The sequence below is a fragment of the Candoia aspera genome, chromosome 1 (genome assembly GCF_035149785.1).
Source record: "Candoia aspera isolate rCanAsp1 chromosome 1, rCanAsp1.hap2, whole genome shotgun sequence".
NCBI classification, from domain to species: Eukaryota; Metazoa; Chordata; class Lepidosauria; order Squamata; family Boidae; genus Candoia; species Candoia aspera.
Genome location: NC_086153.1, coordinates 10,165,529 through 10,189,112, shown reverse-complemented (window position 1 = coordinate 10,189,112; position 23,584 = coordinate 10,165,529). Strand labels below are relative to the sequence as shown.

General features: G+C 44.8%; 1 protein-coding gene across 1 annotated transcript in view; it reads left to right on the top strand.

The window, feature by feature from the left end:
• Positions 1-5,795: 5,795 nt before the first annotated feature.
• The window catches only part of CLUH (clustered mitochondria homolog), an 89,521-nt gene continuing 71,732 nt past the window's right edge, over positions 5,796-23,584 (top strand). Inside the window, exon 1 of the mRNA XM_063297110.1 lies at positions 5,796-6,018. Coding sequence (XP_063153180.1) covers positions 5,922-6,018 — 97 coding nt within the window. The 5' untranslated portion in view covers positions 5,796-5,921. The remainder of the gene's footprint in view (positions 6,019-23,584) is intronic.

Here is a 23,584-nt window from a genome sequence, read left to right as displayed (position 1 = left end):
GCTTCCCACCCCACGCCGGTATCCACCCCGCAGGGAAACACTGGTGCATTCACCTGAGATTAACCAACTTTCCAGCTCGGTGTACTTGCATTTGTTTTGCATTTCAAGTGTGTGAAACTAATAGCCCTTTGTTCCTTGGAGAATGTGGTTAGCTCAGCTTTCTCTAGCTTGCTGTTTGCTCTCCAAACATGCTGGACTACTGTCCCCATCATTCCTGATCAGCAGGATGGGAGAAGTCTAGATCAAAATAAACACAACACCCAAAATTACCCCATTCTTTCAGCTTTCAGCTGCAAATCCCTTTGCCCCAAGTTTGAACAGCGTTGTCATTGAATAGAATGATTTGCTGAGTCACTTCTTCTGATAACGGGCCAAATTTGCAGAGCAAATCTTGCCAAGAAAGGCGGGCAGGGGACACACACACACACAGACACACACACACACACACCTTTATTACACTGCAAGTTCAGACCTATTCCTCGTGTCAGCAAGAATAGCAACAGAATTGTGGCCATAATGGGGAAGAAGAGACTTTTGGAAAAAAAGAACAGAATGGAGGCTTCCCGGGGACCCTTTAAAAGAGGCTTGCTGTCTGTGTGCACTGCTACGCTGCCTGTCCTCCAACAACTGGATGCAATGGTATACTGCAACTCAGGGTATCCACCAGGAGGTGGTCAAAAAAGTCAAAATGGTGGACACTACCATGTCAATGCATTTCAATCACATGGTTGTGGCTGCCATCTTGATTTTTGGAGAGGGCCCTTCCGATACCCTTGCTGCAACTGACTGGGGAGCTTCCAGCAGAGATGAGGGGAAACTCATCCTCCCCATTTTACTTCTAAAACCAGGCAAAAGAATACCTGTCATCACTAGAAAATTATGCATCATGTAAAGACTTTTATGTTGTCTCCTGGATCAACTGATCGAGTTGCTTGGCTAGTCCCCAACTTCTAATATTATGAGAAACAAAAGGGGGGGGTGTTCTCTTTTTTTTTTAATATAATTTTTGTTAAAGATTTTTTTTTAAAAAAAGGATAAGAAAGAAAAAGAAAGAAAGAAAGAAAGAAAGAAAAAGAAAGAAAGAAATCAAAGAGAAAGCTAAAAGTGCAAGAAAGGAAAAAAAAGAAAGGAAAAGAAAAATAGAAAAGAAAAAAAATGCAAAGAAGTAGCTTCCAATCTTCTTTACAGCAGTTATAAGTACACTTATAAATTTACCTCTTACTCTAAGGTTATACCTTAACTCTCTACTTTCTGTAATCTATCCTGACTAATCATAAAACCATAAATCTTGTTCTTTTTTTTTTCTGTGTCATGCAAAAAGTCTATAAGGGGTTTCCAGTCAGCAATAAATGTAGATACTGTCTTTTCTCTCATCAAAGGAGTCAATTTAGCCATCTCAGCAAATTCCATCATCTTCACCAACCGTTGCTCCATTGTGGGTTCCATCATCTTCACCAACCATCTCTCCAGGAAGCTGTATTAGATGATCTGTGAGGTCCCTTCCAACTACATGATTCTATGGTAGTTCTGATGCGTTCCCTATGGCTCTGTCTCACTACAACCTGGCTGCCACTTCACTTTGCCTAATAGTAGGATGTGGCCTGTCCGGGGCATAACCTGTTGAAACAATTTTCTAGGCAAGTGCTAGAAGGAACCCACAGAAGCCTGCAGCATCTTCAGTCTATAGAAATTCTGGTCAGATTCTTCCAATTCTGGGTAAGTAGCAGCATCCATATAATCCTGAGACATGATGGTTACACCATAGGTAGGGTCTCTGAAGTCTTTGCATCTTTATTTCCAGTTATCTACAGCATCTTACAAGGCAGTCCTTGGTTTGAAGCCACCATCTATTGGAAGGGCTGTCAAAGGACAATCCTTTATTTAATGGCATTTTCTGTCTACATCAGTGTTTCTCAACCTTGGCAACTTTAAGATGTGTGGACTTCAACTCCCAGAATTCCCCAGCCATCTGGGGAATTCTGGGAGTTGATGTCCACACATCTTAAAACTGCCAAGGTTGAGAAACACTTATCTACATGCATTCACCACCTCATTTTTTAAAAAGTTAAGAAAGTAGAAGAGATGCCTGGCAATAACCCACCAACTGTTAATAGCATCACAGGTACCATCAGATCACAATCTTCTCTGCACCAGAGTGTACTAGGTAAGTTTCCATTCACCATGATCATTATAAATCTGTATCTAAACCAGTGATGGTGTACCATTCATCTGGTCCACCAGGCAAGCTCATCCGGCCTGCAAGGTCTTGAACTAGATCCTTCTTTTTGTCAGCCCTTCAAGGTAGACCAGACTAGAAAACTTAAGTCATGCAGGCCAATACTATTTTTATTATAAAGTTATGGCAACAGAATCTTGCCAGTCTGAATGCCCTTCCCCACCCCTGACACATAGAACTGGAGGACAACAAGGGGAGGAAAGTAATAAGGATGCTGATGTCACTCTTTAAAGGCCCTCCCCCTGATGTTACCTGGTCTACATACAATAGCTACACAACACTTCTACTCATAAATAAGCCAATGCAAATACTATGTAGTATAGGCCACTTTCATGAACCATCAAATATAACTACATGTCTTCATGTCTTCCTTTAGAGCTTAACTCCCTGAAACTCTCCATGCGACTGATAGAAGATTTTACATATATAGAGCTTAGTTACAAATATATTTCATATTCATATATTTTATATTTAGTATTCATATGTTGTAACATTTGCACTCTTATGATGGCTCTGAAACCATGTTTTATTTCCTTGAAGAGTTGTGTTGGCTTTCTCACTCTTCCCTTCTAACAGGCCTTGGTAGATAGCTGTGTCCATAGAAACAAGACAAGGTGTACATTCCATAGATAGCTTCTTCAGAGGAAAGGTGTTGTTTAATAACGGTCAAGGGGCCCTAGCAAGGATGGAAAGAAGTTCCTTATATGGAATGGTGTTAAGATGGAGTAAAGGAAGGAAATTCCTAATATGGAATGATGCTAAGGTAGAGTATGAGTAACTGAGTAAGGGGTGGTATTCTAAAGGAGGAGTTGAATGGAATGTATATAATGTGCTGTAAGGAGGGGGTCCTGAGCGATCGCCCACCTAACAGCTTGCTGTCATTGCTTTTGCTCTTGAGTGAAGAATAAAGAACTTAATTTCATGCAACTGCCTGTTTCTTTGATCCCGGCTCAGAAGCCAACCTGGTAAGGAAATAAAAATTCGTAACACCACAGTGGCTTTTCTGCACTCCCCAGATCCACTGCTAACACATATTATGAACAAAAATGTTCATGTAATCATGGGATCATAGATGCAGAATTAGAATGATTGCCTTTGTGATGTTCTCAGAAGGTTGTCCTAAGCAGCACTCATTCTCCTACCTATGGACTTGACTGCTGGGTTCAAGAATCTTTGCTTTGAATGGATTCCTCTCTCCCTGCCCAAAGATCAAAAGACACACAAAGTCTAGCTGACCAACCTCCCTCCTTATTTAACTGATAAGCAATCACATGATGGGAGGGGGGCATTGAGAACACTGCAAATCAAATTTGTCTGGTTAGCAGGACTGAATACTTCGCAAACAAAGATCAGCTGGGCTTTGAACTAGGTTACACACTACCTTTGATGGAGGGATTAGCTTATTCTTCTTTGAGGTTGCCAAATGACATGAAAAGGGGGGATCGTTTGGATGCAGAGCTGATCCAGAATATTTTTCTTTTTCAGTCATAGCACTGAATGTGAGAGGCAGCATAATGTGGCAGATAGAGGGCTGGATGTGGAAAACGGACACTTCCTCTCCAGAGTTATCTCTTCTTCTGGAATGTTCTGCTTCTTCTGGACTGTTCCTGATGGTGAAAAATGGACTATTCTGGAAGAAGAAAAGGATGAAAGGATGAACATTCTGGAGACAAACCACTTTCTCTCAGCCTATTTCATAGTGGTCAGCTTGTTATCTATCTATCTATCTATCTATCTATCTATCTATCTATCTATCTATCTATCTGGCTTATAGGCCCACGCCAATCAACGGCCTCTGAGTTGGGATTGGGATTAAAAGCAAATCATTGCAAAGTTTAGGCCTATAGTGCACAGACAGGCAGCGCTTGATCTACCCAATTTTGTGGAACTTCTACTTCTATCAGTGGTAGTTAGCATAGCTGATGGTGAGGTAGTGATGATATTTGTGGTCCAGCATCTGGAGCAGCGTTTCTGAAACTTGGCAACTTTAAGACTTGTGGACTTCAACTGCCACAATTCCCACTGGCTGGGGAATTGTGGGAGATGAAGTCTGCATGTCTTAAGGATGCCAAGTTTGAGAAACACTGATCTGGAGGATCACATATTGCCCACATTTGGCTGATCTGGTCTGAACTTGGAAACAAAACAAGGTTGGATCTGGTTCGTACTTGGATGGGAGACTACTAGGAAATCCCAGAACTATAAAGTAGACTGAGAAATTGGCGGCGGGGGGCAGGGGGCAGGGGGGGGAGGAAATTCTGAAAGAAGGCAATGGCAAACCGAGTTGCATACTGTTGCCAAGAAAATGATATAGTTGTTCAGAGCTCATCAGGAGTTAAGCTTGAACTGAAGGAGATTCCATTCTATAAGTCACTAAGCCATGGGCTGGGTTCACCCAACATGCTGAGCTTAACCAGGGTGGGCTAGTTGGTGATTTAGTGTGACAGTGACACATCAAACCAGATTTCTAAATACTTTGATCTTGTCCAGAATTTTCTATATCTTATTGCTGCTACTTAGTGACACTTCAGATTCTTGCAGACCAGATCTGGTAGCCCTACCCTGAAATCCATGCTAAGTGGGAGAAGCCTGTTTCATTCATCCATGAGTCAGAGTACTGTCTGAACCTAGAAAATGAGTTAACTCAGTAACCAAGTTCATTCTGTTGTGCAAAAAGACTCTTTCGGTCTTTCTTCATTCAGGAGCTCAAGGCACGCTCCTATTTTCTCCAGCACAACCAACTTGTAAGGTAGGTTGGGCTGAGACAGAAGAAATGGCCCAAGTCCCCCAGGGGAGTTTGAATCTGGATCTCCCCTTTCTTAATCCACTTCCTTCTTTTCCTTTCCCTTCACCTACCCCTGCCTTCTATACCAGGGTTCCCCAAAGTGGTCAATATCAACCCCAAGAGTCCATGGGACTATCCAAGGGATCCATAAATGCTTGGGGGTCAAAAGGAGGGCAGTAAATATCCAGGGCTCAATAGGTGGTCAATAAATGATGGAAGGTTGATTGGGGTCAATTAATCTTTTGGGGTCTCTGTAGAGCTTCACGCCAATCCCTAGTCCTGAAGGTGAGGGTTTTCTATTATCTACAGCAGCGTTTCTCAACCTTAGCAATTTTAAGATATGTGGACTTCAACTCCCAGAATTCCACAGCCAGCATGGCTGGCTGTGGAATTCTGGGAGTTGGAGTCCACACATCTGAAAGTTGACAAGGTTGAGAAACCCTGATCTACAGTATTATCATCACTGTTGTTGCTATTATTATTATTTGTCGTACTATTCGTTAAAGTAGCATTTTACAATAAATGTTCGGGAGTTGATGAATCATCTGAAATTCATGAAGGGGTCGATGAGCTGAAGAGCTTGGAGACCCCTGTCCTCTATCTCAGTTCCGGCCCTTTAAGGCGTTGCGGGCTTTCTTCCCCCCACCCCCAAAACGCAATGAATTTTGCCCCGGCCGGCCGCCGTCGGCCCCGGTGGGCGAGGCTTGCGTGACAGGCAAGGTGAGAGGGCGGGGCCAGCGGCCGAGGGCGGCGTGTCAGGAGTCAGAGCGGCCGCCGAGGTGAAGCGCGGACCACGTGGGGCTGCGACGGGCTCGACTGTCCTTCCAGCGGCAGCGCAGCGGGGCAGCGGCGGGGAAGCGGGCAGCGGCGGCAGAAGAGCGCGAGCGGCGGCGGCCGGCCATGGTCATCAAGGCGGACGAGATGACTCCTGCGGGAGGAGCGGCGGCGGAGCAGCCCAGCCAGAGCGCCGTCAAGGACCCGCCGAGGGAACCCGCAGGTGGGTGAGGCGGCGGACCGGGGTAGGATCCGGGGTGGGGACCCGAGGAGCGACCCCTGGGCGGCCGAAGCCCCCTGTGCTCCGCTTGCTCCATCCCCGTTTCACCTTCCCTGTCCTCGGTCGGAGTGACCCCTGCGCTTTCCTCCTGCGCCCGATCCTCACCCCGTGCCCCCCCCCGGCGGGGTAGCTATCCTGGAATAACTCCTCTCCCCTCCCGGGATTACTGTGGGCTCCCCTGCGGGGGCTTCTCTGCCCCCCTCCGCGGCCGATGCGCTCCCAGGGAGTTTCTTACAAGGTGCGAAATACTAGCTTGCCATCTTTAAGAGGGTCTTCCTGAGAGTAAGCGGCATCCGCTTGATAGGACTTGGAGCGTGTAGATTGGGGGGGGAGCAGGCAAACGGCCCCCTCTGCTCCCACTTCCCTTCCTTGCATTTGGGAACAAGGATTCCTGGGTCAACCTCTCGGAAGGAGCTATCTAGGGATCATCTCCTGCTGTTCTGGCTGACCAGGCCTGTATTTCCCCGGTGCTGTCTTTAACCTTGTTAGAAGCCAAGGTTGCACTTTTCTGGTAGTGAGCCTTACTTGTGAGTAAAAGGTTGCAGGGCTGACTTGAGCGGCTGCACTCTGCAGGCCAGTGTAGTCTGGGGAGAGGGCCCTGGGTTGAAAGAAGAGAGACCCACTCTTGAGTAAATACCGTAGGTCTGGTTGGAGAACTAAGAGCTGGGAAGGAGCCTGGCCTTTGCTTTCCCCCAACATGATAAACCCCTCTCTTATTCTTCCCTTCCCATAGTTGGCGATTGGTAAACCTCCAGCCACGTTATGGAGCCACTCGATCCGTATATATTTTGCGGAGTGCATCTAAAGTGGCATGCTTCTAAAGCAATAATAACCACAATCACTTTAACATAGGAAATCAAGAGATTGTGCAAAGGGAAGACTATTTTGCTGTTACTGTGGTCAGCCTGACTCCCTCCATCGTCAAAGCACCTTAACCCAGACTTCTATACAGCAAATTTACTGAGTTTCCCTCATAGGCAACCTTATTCAGGTGTAAGCCTCAAACAATGTGCTTTCGAATGTTTAACCATTGCTGTAAATTGGTTATTGTGAAGGTGAAGGGCCTGAGTATTTCTTACATATCTGCTTGTCTCCCTGGCCAGAGACTTTTGGAATGGGGTGGCTATAACAGATGATGATGATGATGATGATGATGATGATGCCTCTGATTTTTTGCTGATGGGATACTGGTTTTGTTGCCCTGTGTGTACAGTCTCTGCATTTTACAGTGATAAGTGAGCCTGCACACTTTAAGAATACAGGGTGGATTAATCTTGGGGTATGCAGCTCCATCTGATCTTTTTTACTTCTCCCTCCTTCATATATGGAGGAGAGTGAGCGAAGAGGTAGGGCTTATATCAACAATAGTGCTCCCTTTTTTACCTGTCATACTAGTAGTTTTAGCATGTTGCCCCCAGGGGGGGGGTATTCTTGCATGATTTCTTCTCCAGATGAATCCATAGTTTATCAAAGACTGTGAGACAGTGGAGCATATAACATACATGCACGCTCATCTGTATCCAGACTGTTCATCTTGAGGGTAGTGACCTTTGTCCAGCTTCCACTCACTTCCCCCACATCTTGCATGGCTTCCAGGAGGCTGGTTCTGCTCTGTAAATGTTGTGACCCCTACGTAACCTTCTGGAGAAAGAGCTTTCCTAGGACTCGCAGCTTGCAAAGGCCTAGGCCTGTGGAAACTGCTAACCGGTATCTAATGTCCTCCAGATGCATTGGATCGCACAAACCCTTGGCCATGCTGGCTGAGGGCTTATGGGAGTTGAAGTCCAAAACATGGAGGCCTGTGGGTTGCCTGCTCCTGATCTAGGTTGCAGTCCCAAGTGATTTTAATGCTGCTCAGTACAAGACTACACAATTTCTTCACATAGAAACAAATATATCAAGGCTTATAGCTCTCCTTTTCTCACAAGATGCTGGTCTGAATGAATTTTTGTAGAGAGGGGCACCTCCAGACGCAATTTGAGGCTGCTTTTGCTGGACGCAGGTTCCTCACTACACAGCTAGGCCTCTGTTATGCAGAGTTCCTCATCCAATGTACATACTTTGCTGGGCATTCCACATCCTCCTCTCCCGGAAATGCTTTACGTCGAGGCAGTGTCTCTAATCCAGCTGTTAGCATGGTAACATCTGGATTCCTTGTACTAGCCTTGTCCTGCCTGGTGCCTTCCAGATGAGTTGGGGCTACAACTCTAAAATCCCCCACCCACCACATAATCCTTGTTAGAAGCCAAGGGCCAGTCCCTCTCTCTCAGCCCAACCCACCTCACAGGGTTGTTGTTGGGAAAACAGGAGGAGGAGGGAGTATTAGGTATGTTCGCCGCCTTGAGTTATTTATAAAAATAATAAAGGCAGGATAGAAAATAAATAAAAACAAGTAAAATCCAAATGCATCTGGAGGGCATCAGTAAACAAAGGTTTGCAGCATTGGTGGAAGGCGGGGTCCTTTTGGGGATGCCATTTAGAAACTGTAGACTTGGTTAAGACTGCTATCTGACATAATGGTGCATTCTTGTAACTCCTGAGAAACTGTGACAAGGGAATACCACTTTGAACAGTGAGACTTTCTTATCAGATTTGCTTCTCTCTGGCTCCCCACTGACACTCCCTTTCTTGACCTGAATATCTCTTTCTCTTGAAGAGGCTAGGAGAAGAACCTCCTTTTGGATTTATCTCACTGTGTGATTATCTTCACACACTGTGCTAAGCCACAGTTTGCTTAAGCATGGTTTGTTTAATAAGCCACAGTTGGCTGGGTTCACGCATACTAAGCCATAAAGTGTGGATCACAAACCCCAAGGGGTCCATTGCAGAACATGCTATGCCCAAACTACACTTGCAACTTAGGCACTCAGCCTCTGTGGGGATTATGCAGAATTTTCTCTTTTCCCTTTCATATGCAAATATTCTGCACTATAGTCTATTCCTTTAAATGCATTCCTCTTGATGTAAGTGATAAATGAACACAAGAAAGACAGATCCTTAGGCTTTGGGTATGGTTTGCTATCAAAACCAAAGGTCTACTGAGCATCCACTTTCCTATAATGGCTAACCAGAAGGGAATATTGCAGGGAAAATGTGAAAATAGAGAAAAACTATGTGTATGTAGTATGCCTGTGATAGACTGCCTTTGAACTTGGAGGTTCTGCTTGAACCCATCGTATATATCGCATGCTACTATGCAGCATATAAAAGGTAGATCTAGATTTACCAATTGGATCTTGGAATGTGATGTGGTAGAGTGCATGCTTGATCTATTTGAGGAATGTATTTTTGCATCGTCAGCTTACCAGCAGCATTCAGTTTTGGTATTTGAAGGTATCCATAGGCCCAGAATTCATTAAGACAGCAAACATGTCTTGTGCTAAAACATCATGAAATAAGCTGGTCTTGCATTCAAGCAAAGTAAACATACCTTGTTTGCCAATTCTTGGTTATTTTACCTGCTTTGTTCAGCTTCTTCCCCCTCTGTACTTATGTGGAATGATTAGAGCAGTGTTTCTCTACCTTGGCAACTTGAAGAGGTGTGGACTTTAACTCCCAGAATTCCCCAGCCGGCAAGGTTGGCTGGGGAATTCTGGGAGTTGAAGTCCACACCTCTTCAAACTGCCAAGATTGAGAAACACTGGATTAAAGACTTGGCTGGCACATAAAAATAAACTCCGCATATGCTGAGAAACCACAAACTAACCATAGACCTCTGTTCACACATCATACTAGGAAGAGTTGAAATCTGGAAGCTAACAATTGTGACGAGAGCCCTAAAACATGGTTTATTCAGTGACCCTTCCCTAATTGTACATCACTGTAAGCTAAAAACAAATCACATTGTTTGCAGGATCAGTATAGTTCATTTGGTTGTGGCTTCATGTGTGGTATATGACCCGAAGCATACGTTGCTTTCTTCCTCCCATCAACCAGGGTTATAACAAACCATGATTTAGCATGTGTCTTAATATGCAGGGTGAGATGAAGAGAAAATGTTCTATGTATCTGCATGCTTGAAATAATTTCTCCTTTATTGGAGTTGTATTATTCACCCACAGAAATAGAAGCCATGTTGTCTCTCTCCTCACCCCCGTCTCACACTTCTCCAAGGTTTTTTTTTATTATTATTATTTTGTTGTTGTTGTTGTTGTTGACATAGCAGGGCTTCTGAAACTATATAATGTTAGAAGGAGATAGGTCACCGGTCTCCTTAATCAGCTTTGAAATTTTCAATCTAAACTAAGATGGCTGGGGTGAAGTGGTTAAGGTGAGTGGCATTGCTGTGTTCATAAAATATGTAGCTCATCCTGTTCTCCTCTCAGAAGTCTCTCTAACTGTTCACAACTTACAAATCCTACAGAATATCTCTTTGGTCCAGGGGGAAAGAAGAAAAAATGAAACCGAGCATAAAACTAACCATTTAGCAGTATCTGTAAAAGATTTCAAAGGACTGGTGGCAGGGGAACATGTTAATCCAGGGTTTCTCAACTAGGGTTCTGCAAGAGGTCACTAGGGGTTCCCTGGGAGATCACAATTTATTTAAAAAATTATTTCAAATTTGGGCAACTTCACATGAAAGGGGCACGTTTCATCTTTATTTTTAGTTTCAGAACACTGTTCATGCATCTGTACAGGCCCACACGTGAAACAAATATAATAATGTTGTAACTTCTGGCCTAGGTTTGAGCCTGAATGGCGCAGGGGCTCCCCGAGGCCTGAAAAATATTTCAAGGATTCCTCCGGAGTCAGAAGATTGAGAAAGGCTGTGGTGGGAAGGGTATTAAAATGATTTGGGAAAGGCTACTGGGGGGCGGGGGGGAACGGCCTGAAATTGGCACATGGGGCTGATATTAACTTCACAAGTTGGGCAGAGGTTAACAGTTTCTAGATTTGTTCTTGGTATGTCTATACAATGCACTAGTGCAGGGTTTCTTGACTTTGGTCACTTTAAGATGTGTGGACTTCAACTCCCAGAATTCCCCAGCCAGAATTCTGGGAGTTGAAGTCCACACATTTTAAAGTGGCCCAGGTCGAGAAACCCTGCACTAGTATATAAAGTTGCATTGTATAAAGGTGCATTCTTGTAGCTCTCCTGTGGCACTGGAAAGGTAAGCTACCTCTTCCAGTTCTCTGCTAAAATGGATTACGAACGCCCCCTTTGGGGATCTGGATCTGTATACAGTAGATTCCTCCTTCCACCATGCTTTTTGCAAGGAGTCAATGCTAACCGACTCTCCTTTCTCTCAGCCAATCAGTTATGATCCTGGAAAATTTTGAAAGCAGGAGAGAGTGTTAAGAAGGCGTTGGCCTGTTCCTGCTGCCAAGACTTAATCAGGCACCCTGCCCCCTCCCTTTTTTCAGTTGGAGAGCTGGGAAAGTGGCAGGCAAAGTGGCAGGCAGAGCAAAGCACTTGCGTATTTAGTGTTTTGAGTTCATCGTGCAAGGAGCAGTCGGTGATCGTGTTCACACGTTGCTCCATGCAACGGTGTGGTTTCCTTTGGGAAAAAGGAAGTTTTGGCTTAGTATAGTTTAATGAGCCCAGTGGTGGAGTTTAATGAGTTTTAATAGTTATAGTTTAATGAGCCCAGTGGTGGACTTTGTAAATCATGGCTCCCAGTGGTAAATTGCATGAACCAAGCGTTTGTGGTTTCTTGAAAAAACCGAAGAACAAAAATGTAGTTTAGCACAATGTACAGAAAACAAAAGCTACTTTAGACTGTGCAGTTATCACAGGCATGGTTCGCACAACATACTAAAGCGTTACGTGGTTAAGCCATTCTCTCCCCTTGTCCACACATCGGGCTGAGCTATGCCTGAATGTGCATCCTTGTCCGATAAGCGGCCAGCAGACAAGCAGATTTTGCAGAAGGGTTGAACTGATTGCTTGCACTGAATATTAGGTGAACTGCAGATTATACATTTTGGTTAAAAAGAGGTACTGTCATGAGTACTGATGGCGAGCAGGAGGGGGCCTCTATCCAGGGGGGAAAACGCATGCGTAGTACTGAGGAATTAAGCAGCCATTCAAAGAGACACAGATCAGACCCGCCTTAACTTTTGGGGTTTATCTGTCTGGGTTTTTCCCACGCTTCTTCAGTTTGTTAGGATTCTGTTTAATGTAGCAGTACTAAACACTAGAGACCTACTCCTCGTCTCAGCGTGATTTCTGACTGTTAGGACAGGTACATTCAAGCACCATGAAGGTCTTCTGTTAAAGTTCTGAGTAGATCACAATAGGTTCAGACTCTGTTCAAATGTAATAATTCAATTAAGATCCTCCCATTTTCTTACCTCTGTCCATCCTTCATATCATAGCAAGTTGTATACATAGTACTGGGATCTCCTTTTATCTTGGCAGTTTCTCCAACATCTACCTGCCATTTGATGCACAAGTGAAAAATCAACTTATTAGAAGAGAGATAGAGATATTTGTAATGACAATTTAACTCTAATCGTAAGCAGGAACAAATTCTGTCTGTTGCACAGCCTTAATATGTACATATATTAAGAAGTTAATTGTTTGGGGTTTTATGGCAAAGAACTGGTACTGTTTTGCATACAGTATGTTTGCTTTACAGTAAGTATCACTGTAGTTATTACAGGGAGCAGTAATATCGTGGATATCAAGAGCCAATGGACTTCAGTCAAGGCAATTGCTTTATTAGCCACTGAAATATATAGTACTTCTGGTCTTGCTAAGGTTGTGGTGAGTGGATCTTTCATACCTCATAGATGGGAACAGCCAAAGCTGAAAAGATGAGCCGTTCTACAGTCCATTCTTGCAGGAGTAGCCATTTTCTAACCTTGGTTTAGTGTCATAAGTTATATAGAATGCTTTTAAATCCAGGATGTTGTATAAACCCAGCCCACATTGCTTATTCAATAAACCATAATTAACATAAATTTGCTTAGCACACTGTGAAAAGCCTTTATGTAAATTTGAGAGTACCTTCTACTCCATATACAATGCAAAGTATCAGTGCTATAAATGAAATCAGATCATTGGGGTTAAGGGTATAAGATGATGGCAGTACTTAAAGACCTAGTTAAGACACGTAAATAAGTTGGTCTTCCATTTCAACCATCTCTTCCCTATTGGATCAGGATACTATCCCATTCAAGAGCGTGTGAACCAAATCTATCTTAACCCAGGAGAAAACTAACAGGGAAAGAAGGTCTGTGGGGTATGTATGTATGGGGGGTGCTCCTATTACCTGGTCCAAGTCCTGCTGGCTTTCACGGGGGTTGCAAATCCTAACAGTTACTTGGAAATAAGCTTTTTATTTAAAACACTGACCTTTATGTCACATTTCTTCTTTGGCCCCCAAAGCTAATCTCCCTCCATTTTATCTCCTTCTACCTATGACATGTAATTCTCTGTCCGTTTGACAATTCCTTCCTTAAACAAATCTGTATTTATATTGCTGGTGCTTCTGATTGTAGAAACAATTCCCAGTCTATTCTTATGATTATTTATTCTGCTTTTATCTCATTCTCACTGACTTTTGAAACATAACAGTTGCTTGGGTTTGGATCTCAGTAATCATTCTTCAACCTGGTTTCTTCCCGAATCCCCATTATCCCCAAGCTTCATGAGAATTACCCACATTGCTTGGGAATTTATTTAATTTAAAAGATTTGTTTGGCCACCCATCTTAAGACACAACTCTGGGCGGCTCGCAACAACAACAAAACTCCAAACTAAAAAAATCATAAAATCATAAAACAGTAAACCACCACCCAAATCCGGTGCCTCAGTGATCCCTTTCAGATGCACCAACAGGCAACCCAAGACACCATCACCCTACCCCAGCATCTGGGTGAAAAGCCAGGTCTTGATGGTTTTCCAGAAGGCTGGGGGCGGGCTGCCAGATGACCAGGGGGAGGGTGTTCCATAAGGTAGGGGTTACCATACTTCTGAGGTCCCACTAGATGACAGCATTTCAGGGAAGGTGCCTGGAGCATGCTTTAAGCGTGCCTACCTTATCCGATCCGGTAGGACAAGCAAATACTCTCAGGGAGAGGTGGTCTTGCAGATAACCTGGTCCCATGCCATGTAGGACTTTCAAGGTGATATCCAGCACCTTGAATTGCACCCAGAAGGAAACTGGAAGCAAGTGCAGCTCACTCAGCAGAGGTGTCACATGAGTGAACCTAGAAGTGCCCAGCTCTGTGCATGCTGCTGCGTTCTGGACCAGCTGTAGCTTCCTAGTGGTCTTCAAGGGCAGCCCCATGTAAAGCGCATTGCAGTAATCCAGATGGGATGAATTTTCAGACTAGCCCATCTGGAAAGTGCTAGATTGGGGATCCTGTCTCTCCAGTAGAGTTTGGGGTGCTTTGTGGGGGCTGGAGAGCAGAGTCCCTTCTAGAGAAGCAGGTAATGTTTGGGAGGCACAGCTGGACTTCTGAGATGTTGTGGACTTTCTCAAAGAACAGGTGCCAGCAGGATAGGGGCGGCCATCAAACACGCTGGTATGTTTTGTGAGCAAGAGGGGCATTCTTCCAGGCAAAGCAGTGGGGCCAAGAAAATTTCTCTGGGTGCAATAGTGCCCCCAGGCAAAAAGTTGCTGTTCTTATGCAGTCTGTCAATGGGCATGGCTGAGACTGGTCATGAATGATCAGAACAAAAGCTGGGCAAAGGGGACCTAGTCTTTTACCTCTACAAAACCACCTGCTAGTGACTGCCAGGATAGGTACAGATTACTGTTGCTGATAGGTTTTAGGGGGATTTTCGTCTTATGCCTGAGGAACATCAGTTCTTCACTCCAGCACAGCTTATCCATAAAAAGAGCCCTGGCTGGCCTGTCACATAAGCATAAAGCCTGGCCATGTGTACCCTAGAGTCTATCTAAAAAAAGTTAAGCCAGGTCAGACTTAGTTGATGCTGGGATGGGAGACCCCCAGGAGATCCCACTGCTGTAGGTTAGATTGGGAAGTCATAAAAATAGCCTGGAAGAAGGAAGGCAGTGGCTAACTACTTTGGTATTGTCACCAAGAAAATGACATGGATGTGATCATGAGTCCAGCCGGACACACATAGGCAGGCCTTTGTAAAAATATATTTTATAAAATTAATTTAGTATGCTCCGTTTCATTTGCAGGAATACTTTGCCTGTGGCAACTTCCCAATGCCTGGTATGATTCTGTATAAGGCAGTTTTCAATTGTTGAGATGCTGTGCTCGGATGAAGCCAGGCTGCATGATCACAGTGGGTTCTGCTAGAATTCAAGCACCAGATAAATCACATACATAGTTTAACCAGGTCAGTTAAAGACTTAGCACTTGCATGAAATGTTAAATGTGGTTAGTTTAAACCCCGGTTTGGGGGTTTCTTTTGTTTTACCGTGAGGTACAAACCCAGCCCATCCAGTCCGTCGTATGGTTCAGTGCTTTGTGATAATTGCAGAAAAGGATCAATTTGGCAAGCTTGGTAAGGGTGTTGTGTGAACACAACTTCTGAAACCCTTGTGGACTGCCTGCAGTTCTTGCCTGGGTTCCTGCCTTGGGCCATGAACGAACCCTATTTGTGAACTCATCCAGTTGTGCAGTTATTCAGCAGACCCAACCGAACAAACCATGGTTTAGCAAACTGTGGAAGCCCAGTTGTTGACAAGAAGCAATTTAAACTTAATCTTAAACAAGCTTAACACGTTGTGTGAATGGATTTGCAAGGACTTAACTTGACCTATCCACCACTGTCCATGTACAGCCTACTTCACAGTAATCCTGGGTAATTAGAACTGTGTTCCCCCCAGTCCATTTATTTGGGAGCCTTCACTTTGTACAGCTCCCTGCACATCTGCATGGGTACTTATTTGCAAAAAGAAGTGCAAATCCCTTGGTATTATTTTCCTTCAGAGGGAAACCCACCCACAGACTCTAAAACAGTGGTTTTCAACCTTAAGCTGTATGGACTTCAACTCCCAGAATTCCCAGGCTGGGGGATTCTGGGAGTTGTCCATACAGCTTAAAGCTGCCACTGTTGAGAAACACTTCTCTAAAAGATGTGGATGTGAATTAACCCAGAGACCAGGGGGCAGCTGAAATGTTTAGACCCCTTTCCTTATCTGATTGTGCACATAGTTGGGGAAGAAAATCCTTGTGCATTCCAGGGTTGGAAATCCTAACACAGCCTCCAAACTAGGCTCTGGCAGATGTTTTGAACAATAATCTCCATTATTTGAAACAGATTGGGAAGTTGTCTTAACGAATTTTCAAAACGTTGCTGGGATTAGGGGAGAGAGGCATTGGGGATTGCAAGTGGTGACCAGGGGAGAAAAATAAGTATTTTATGGAAAAGCGGGGGGGAGGGGGGACTAAAGCTGAACTTGAAGTGTGTTCGTACAACCTGCTTATCCAGGTCAGGCAAAAGATCTGTGTCATGTGCTTTAGCACAGCGTTTTTCAAACTTGGCAACTTTAAGACGCGTGGACTTCAACTCCCAGAATTCCGCAGCCAGGGGACTCTTGAGCTTGATCAGCGTTAACCTCAATCAGGGTTCTCCTAGCTTATCCCGTTATGCAAATCCAGGCCTTTGCCAGCACAAATCGATGAGTTGACGCGCGGCTAGGAGATAAGCGTGTTGTGCGAAGGCAGCCGTTGGGCCCAGGGGGGCGGTTGGCGGCGGGAACTGGAATACACGTGTGCATTGGATAGATACGCGGGGGGAGGGGGGAGGGGGGAGGGCAATCTGAAGTTTCGTGGTTGCATCTTGCCAGTTTTCAGAGGGGAGGGGCGCCCCGATCGCAAGTTCCGGCTGGCCATGCGTGCAGATCGCAGCTGCCCGACCTCTGTGACTGGGCGCCCCTCCCCTCCCCTCGTCTCCTTTTCGCCACTTCCCTCAAGGTCACCTTCACGGGGGTGCAACTCCTGCGCAGCCAATCCAAGCGGAGTGGGAGGGCTTAAGATCAGAGGCTCCTTTAGCGAGGTGTCCTTTTGTACCTTTGCGGGGCAGGGGGCGAGGGGGGGCGCAGGGATCACGAGCCCGACCCGCCTCATCCTTCAGAGGTGTGGCTCTCTCGTCCGGCGCGTGTAACGAAAAGCGCCCCGGGCTTGGGAAACGGGAAGAGCGCGGGGGAATCCTGCTGCCCTTGGGCGCGCGCCTGGTTGGAAGCAGGGAGGGGGTGTGAGGGGAGTGGCACGTGGCCGCTTCTAAGCCGGGGAAGGTTCCGCCCCTGGCAACAATGTATCCGCCCCGGCGTTCCACGGAGAGCGATTTAAAGGGGCAGGCGCTCTTTTTCCGTCCCCGCGTAATGCAGGCGTCCGGTCCTCGCCACCACAGCGGGCCAGCGAGGCGTTCTTTCGCCCTGTCGCGTCCACGGGGGTGGGTGGTGCCGCGAAACCATCAGGAAAGGTGGGGCGTTGTGGAACTCAAGGAGACAACTCCCCCCCACCCCATTGGCTTGCAGTTATGGTTAAGCGCTTAATAAATAATCGCGATAGTGGCGCGTTGTGATAAAACGAAAGGGGATGTGGATGCATGTATGTATGCCACCTCGAGTTACTGGAGGAAAATTCTTTTAATTCAAACGAAAACGGGTGTGGGTGTGGAGTTGCCGTGCAAGAGTCAGCCGCCCGTGTGGCTTTTATGTCTGAGAATCTCCAAATGTAATAAAACGAAGAAGAGGCTGCTCCCCTCTCCATGTATGCTGCTTGAAAAAATAAATCCGATTTGTGACTCAGAGGCCTGGAATTGTTTCCCTGCTGTTTGCGTGCATGTTTGCTAATCTCACCTTTGTTTTCTGAATTAGCCTGCTTTGGTTGTTAATGTTAGGAGGTTTTGGGAAAGAGGCAAGTACCTTTGAGTATTTGCAGGAATGGAATGACTGCACATTATTTAATAAACTAAGGGAAATGCATTGATTGGGGTGAGGGCAGCCTTTCCCAGTTAGAGGAAGAAATATGGCCAGTCAGAATTTGCACATCTGAGGTGACTCCCCCCCCCCCAATCCATTTAAGCCTCGGTTTCCAATCCAGAATCCTGCTCCAGAATTCAGAATCCGACTCTACAACTTCTCTTTTGAGACTGTACATTGTCATAGTTCAAGACCGGCTCCAGACTTATGTGCGTGGCGTTGCACCAAGCCAATTTATTCTGGTTTACATAGGGGGTATTTAAAACTGCAGTAAGGCTCATATCCTATTTGAAATGCTGTGGCTTTGTGGAATCATCCCTCTGTTGCTTCACTGTGTCCCCTGAGATTCAGTTATCTTAGGAGGTCTTTGAAAGAGAATGGTAGTTTGTTGGTTTTGCAGTTCCTCTCCTGGAACTGCTCAGATTTTTTTTGACATTTTATTTTGCATGTGACCTGACAAATGCAAATGCATATGATCTGACAGCAGAAATTCAGAACAATGACAGAGGGTGCGAGCATTTAACTTTACTTTCTTTTGCAGAGCATGGAAGTTATTTTGTTCTTCATTCTCAGTGTTATAGAGCTGATAGAAAAGAAGACAGTTGTGGATTGAGGGAATGGAAAAGGCTGTCTGGAAGTATTCTGATTGCCTTAAGCAAATCTCACTCTTTTTTTTTTAAGTAAGAATTTTATTAGATTTCAGACAAAGATAAAAACTACAGAAAAACAAAAAGCTACAAAGAGGGGAAAAGACTGCAAAGGGTGGAAACACAAGAGAAATTTTTTTTTAAAGTTACAAAAGTGGTGACTTCTGACTTTTAATAGCAAAGATATAGAACAATCTTCCATAATCAATCCCTTATTCTATATTAAACCAAAATCACATTATTTCTGTAAATCATTCCATTGGCACAATATAAAAGTCACTAAATACAATTGCTCCCCCCCTTATGTTAAAAGAAGATGTGTATTTATGTACATGTATATGTACATAGGAGCCTCGTGTGGCGCAGAGGGGTAGGCGGCAGTATTGCAACCGAAACTCTCCCCACGACCCGAGTTTGATCCCAGCGGAAGCTGAATTCTCGGGTAGCCGGCTCAGGTCAACTGAGCCTTCCATCCTTCTGAGTTTGGTAAAATGAGTGCCCAGCTTGCTGGGGGAAAGGAAATTACAACTGGGGAAGGCAATGGCAAACCACCTGGCTCTATAGTCTGCCAAGAAAATGTTCGCAAAAGTGGCATCTCCCAAGGAGTCAGAAAATGACTTGGGGACCTTTCTTCTTTGTGTGTGTGTGTGTGTGTGTGTGTGTATGCCTCCTAATCAACTCCCCCTCAAAGATAACATTTATTTAATTATTTCCTTCCTACTACTAATCTATACATTCCTGTCTACTATAATAATGATCAAACTAAAAAAACATATAAATTGTCTGCCATTTAATTAATAATACAACAATTATAATAATCTTAATCGTATTGAACCCAAAGCCAACATTTATTATTTCTTTTTTTATACCTTAATAATCTTAATCCAAATCGTTAAAGACTGAAGAAATCAGCCAGACCATAAAAGCAATCCAGATAAATATTCTTAAACCCTTACTCCACTTCAAAATAAACCAGAGCATTTACATATCCCCACAATGTGCACAGAGCTTTTTTCTTTAAAAAATTCAAACAGCCCAACTTCCCCCCTCAAAAACTCCGACTTCTCTTCAGGAGACCTCCCATACATAATAACCTGTCATGAGTACTGATGGCGAGCAGGAGGGGGCCTCGATCCAGGGTGGAAAACGCATGCGTAGTACTGAGGAATTAAGCAGCCATTCAAAGAGACACAGATCAGACCCGCCTTAGCCATTGGGGTTTATATGTCTGGGTTTTTCCCACGCTTCTTCAGTTTGTTAGGATTCTGTTTAATGTAGCAGTACTAAACACTAGAGACCTACTCCTCATCTCAGCGTGATTTCTGACTGTTAGGATATAACCCCTTCTTTTCCATGGCGTTCCATCAGAAGATCAGTTTCACTTATGGCTTGCAGCTCGCTCGCTCCCTTAAATTTCTTCAACTCGACTGTCCAGTCCTCATCCAGCATTTCAACAGAAGCCCCAATCTCACTGTTAGAAGAAACACTTCTATCTCTGTTAAATTCTTCAATTTCATCCATGACATCCCCAACCAGATGACACATTTTAAACCTCATGTTTTCCATAATATCCTGAATGCTTTGCATAGAAATCCAATTTAAAGTGATCTTCCCAGTCACTCTGTTGTCCCACTTTATTCCCGTAGAACAGGTCTAGAAGAAAATAAACAAGGGGTATCCCTCCTTGCAGATTTTTAAAAAATGGTTCCTTTTAGGGAACTAGCATTTTTCTTCCAACTCTCTGCCATTCACATAGTTTGGGGATGGCAAAAACTAGCTGCAAGATGCAGGAGCTCTAAGCATTTATTTCTGTCTCAACTTGTTCAGAACAAGGTCTGCCTTGAAGGAAAATAGCCAAAAAGTAGCCTTTGCCAGGGGTTTTTGGCTACCTTGGTAGTGAGGAGACTGTTGGGACATGTTGCCTCTTGGAGGTGTTCAGGAGACAACACAGCCTTTGTACGTTAACCCTTGCTTGTCGGCCTTTGCCTGCCTAGAAATTCTAGCTCTGCTTCTGGGACATTTGGTGAGTTGTCATGAGTAGGTGCTCCAGGGATGTCATCAAGGGCTGAGTTGCTGGAGCAAAACGGTGGAACATTTTTTCCATGGTCCTTTAGGAGTAATCTATCTGGAGCAGGCCCCATGCCACAAATGGGTGGAGCCAACAGGCTGCTTTTCAAAGTGCTCTTTTTATTATTATTATTTTTAAATACAGGGAAGCCTTTATTTTTAACCTTATCAAGATTTGGCTTTTATTCCAGCTGTTTCAGAGGACAAGTTCAGTCAGTTTTTGTATTAAAAGGATCTTGATGGAGTTAGCTGTGTCTGTGTGATGGACTTCAGTAATGCTGCTGGTTCTCAGGAAGGAGGGAGCGCATTCCGAGGAGGGAAGCACGATAAGAGAAGACGCAGTCCGGAGCTGGGACATGGGAAGACTAAGAGGTTCAGAGTAGCCCCGCCCTGGAGCCTTCCCAGGTTATTCCCCCTTAGGTTAGGCAGAGAAGCTTTTGTCTGGCAAGGTTCTGTCTATACGGTGTGCGCAAATAAAGAACTGAAGTTTGGCTGGATTGATTCCTTGTCGTTTTTGGGCTGAGCCTGACAGTCTGGTCTGACGTTTGCTTGCACTCCTCTTGGTAAACAAGCTGAAAGTAAATTTAAAATCAAGGAAGAGTGAGCCAAGGTGATCAGCACGGCAGCCAGGTCTGTGTAACAGATGTGACGCTGCAGCCTCCAGTCACTATATACCCAGTCTGTCCAGTGTTCCATTTCACCCAAGTGCAATCTAAGTGCAACTGGCAGCTTATGGAAGATTGCACCTCCTCCTTTCTCCAGCCTTGTCCTCCATCTGAGAGGACATCATCTGATCAGGGGTGCCAGATGGAGGGGATGGGGTGGGGCCAGAACTGCAGCAAGGGTGTGTACGTATCACTTTAGTTGAATCACTGGGTTGATGGCATCAGTCAGGTGTTTCACTGCTGCTGAGCCACCTGCTGGGGGGGCCCAGCCTGGAAAAAATGCCTGGAAAAAAACCAAAGCTGGTTCTCGTGTCCCTGACATCAAAAAACCCCAAACCAAGGAGGTGGCGCCTTTGAAGTGCTCTTTTAAACAGCAGGGCCCCTTCTGGTTCTGATCTACAGCCTGCAGATAATTTTGTAATCAGGCAAATAGCCATTGGGTTCCCCTGCAGTTGCTATATATAGGCAGGTACTGGCCAATCAACCAGACATTATGACAGCAGACAAGGACCAGAAGACAGCGGTGGTGATAAATGTAGCGGGGCCAAGTGACAGCAACATCAGGAAGAAGGAGCATGAGAAGCTGGAGAAGTACCAGGGCCTAAAGGAGGAACTAGAGAGGATGTGGGAAGTGAAGGCCATAGTGGTCCCACTGGTGGTAGGGGCACTCGGGGCTGTGACTCCTCAGCTGGGAGAGTGGCTCCAACAGATCCCAGGAACCACGTCAGAGCTCTCTGTCCAGAAGAGTGCAGTGCTAGGAACAGCTAAGGTACTGTGCAGAACCCTCAAACTCCCAGGCCTCTGGTAGAGGACCTGAGGTTGAGGAAGACACATAACACCCATAGGGGTGAGAAGGGAACTGTATGTATGTATGTATGTGGCAGGGGGGAGAGATAAAATTGTGCAGTAGTAACATCCTAACTTGCATATACAGACCTACAGACCTACATTAGCTGTAACCTCACAACAAATTTAGGAAGTAGGTTAATCTGGTTTATGTCAATAGGCATGGTCTGTGAGTTTTGTGGGTGTACAGATACTTGAATTCAGATCTTTTCAATCCTAGCCCAACACTCATAGAGGCTTTGCCTCATTTCCGCTTTTAAGATAAAATCCTTGCAGCCTTCTTTGGACACTAAAATGGGTATTACGGCTCTCCCCCCACAAGTCTCTGTAAACAATTCTAAAATTTTATGGGTCCAAGCAGAGCTTTTAAATAGTCTGATGTTTTAACTGCTGCCTCAAGTGCCCTTGATGGTGTTTTTCTAATTTTAAAAATGCTTAGCAGATGGGGTTTAAGATCTTTTGGGATTTATACAGCATGAATTAATTTTGCAGATTAGACATACTTAGTCATCCATTTCAGGATATCATTTTAATGACAGAAAGCAGATGAAGATTTTATAAGTAAAATGTGCAAGTATTCCTAGACATGCTGTGCAATCCTGTACAAGTGAATGAAAGGGAAGATGACCCCTGCCATAATTACCCACCACCACCACTGTTTGCATATGCCTTAGACCACAGTTTCTCAACCTTGGCAACTTTAAGACGTATGGACTTCAACTCCCAGAATTCCCCAGCCAGCACGCTGGGAGTTAAAGTCCACACATCTTAAAAACTTGCCAAGGTTGAGATGCACTGCCTGCTATTTCATTTCCCCAAATCTATTACCTTGATCCTAGAAACCTCCAGTTAACTGGGTACCCTAGAGAGGCAAGTGAAATTTTTCCTTGCATCTGCTGCCTCTTTTCTTAACTAGAGTAGGCGGCATTTCGGTTTCCCAAGGCTATTTTTAATGGGGAGGGGCTGAGGGCTAACGTGGGTAGGGCCACATGGTGGAAATTTTGTTCTGCGTTTGTGTGTGTGTGTTTAAAATGTAAACGATGTCTTTTAGAGCTTACACTGTTTTCATGTGCTTCCTGTTTTAGAATGGCTTCATTGTTGTCTTCAGCTATCAGGATTAGAAGGGATTTTGAGGTGTGCAGGAAGGAGATTCAAAGCTGCAGGTTGTCAGCCCCTGTTTGGAGCAGGAAAAAACCCCCACCAATGTCTCCATCATCTCTGGGTAATTCTGCACAGAATATATTGTAAGACGCTAACAAGCTGATGTCAGCATAATAGGATCCTGGTAAACTACATCTCTGGGGTGTTTTCTCTGCCCTTGCATCACAGATGAGCAGATGCCTCTTTCATATTAAGGACTTGGTTTGGTGGGGTGAAAGTGCATGCTGGTTTACAGCAGCCCATACAAAAGCAATGTAGTTTGTAG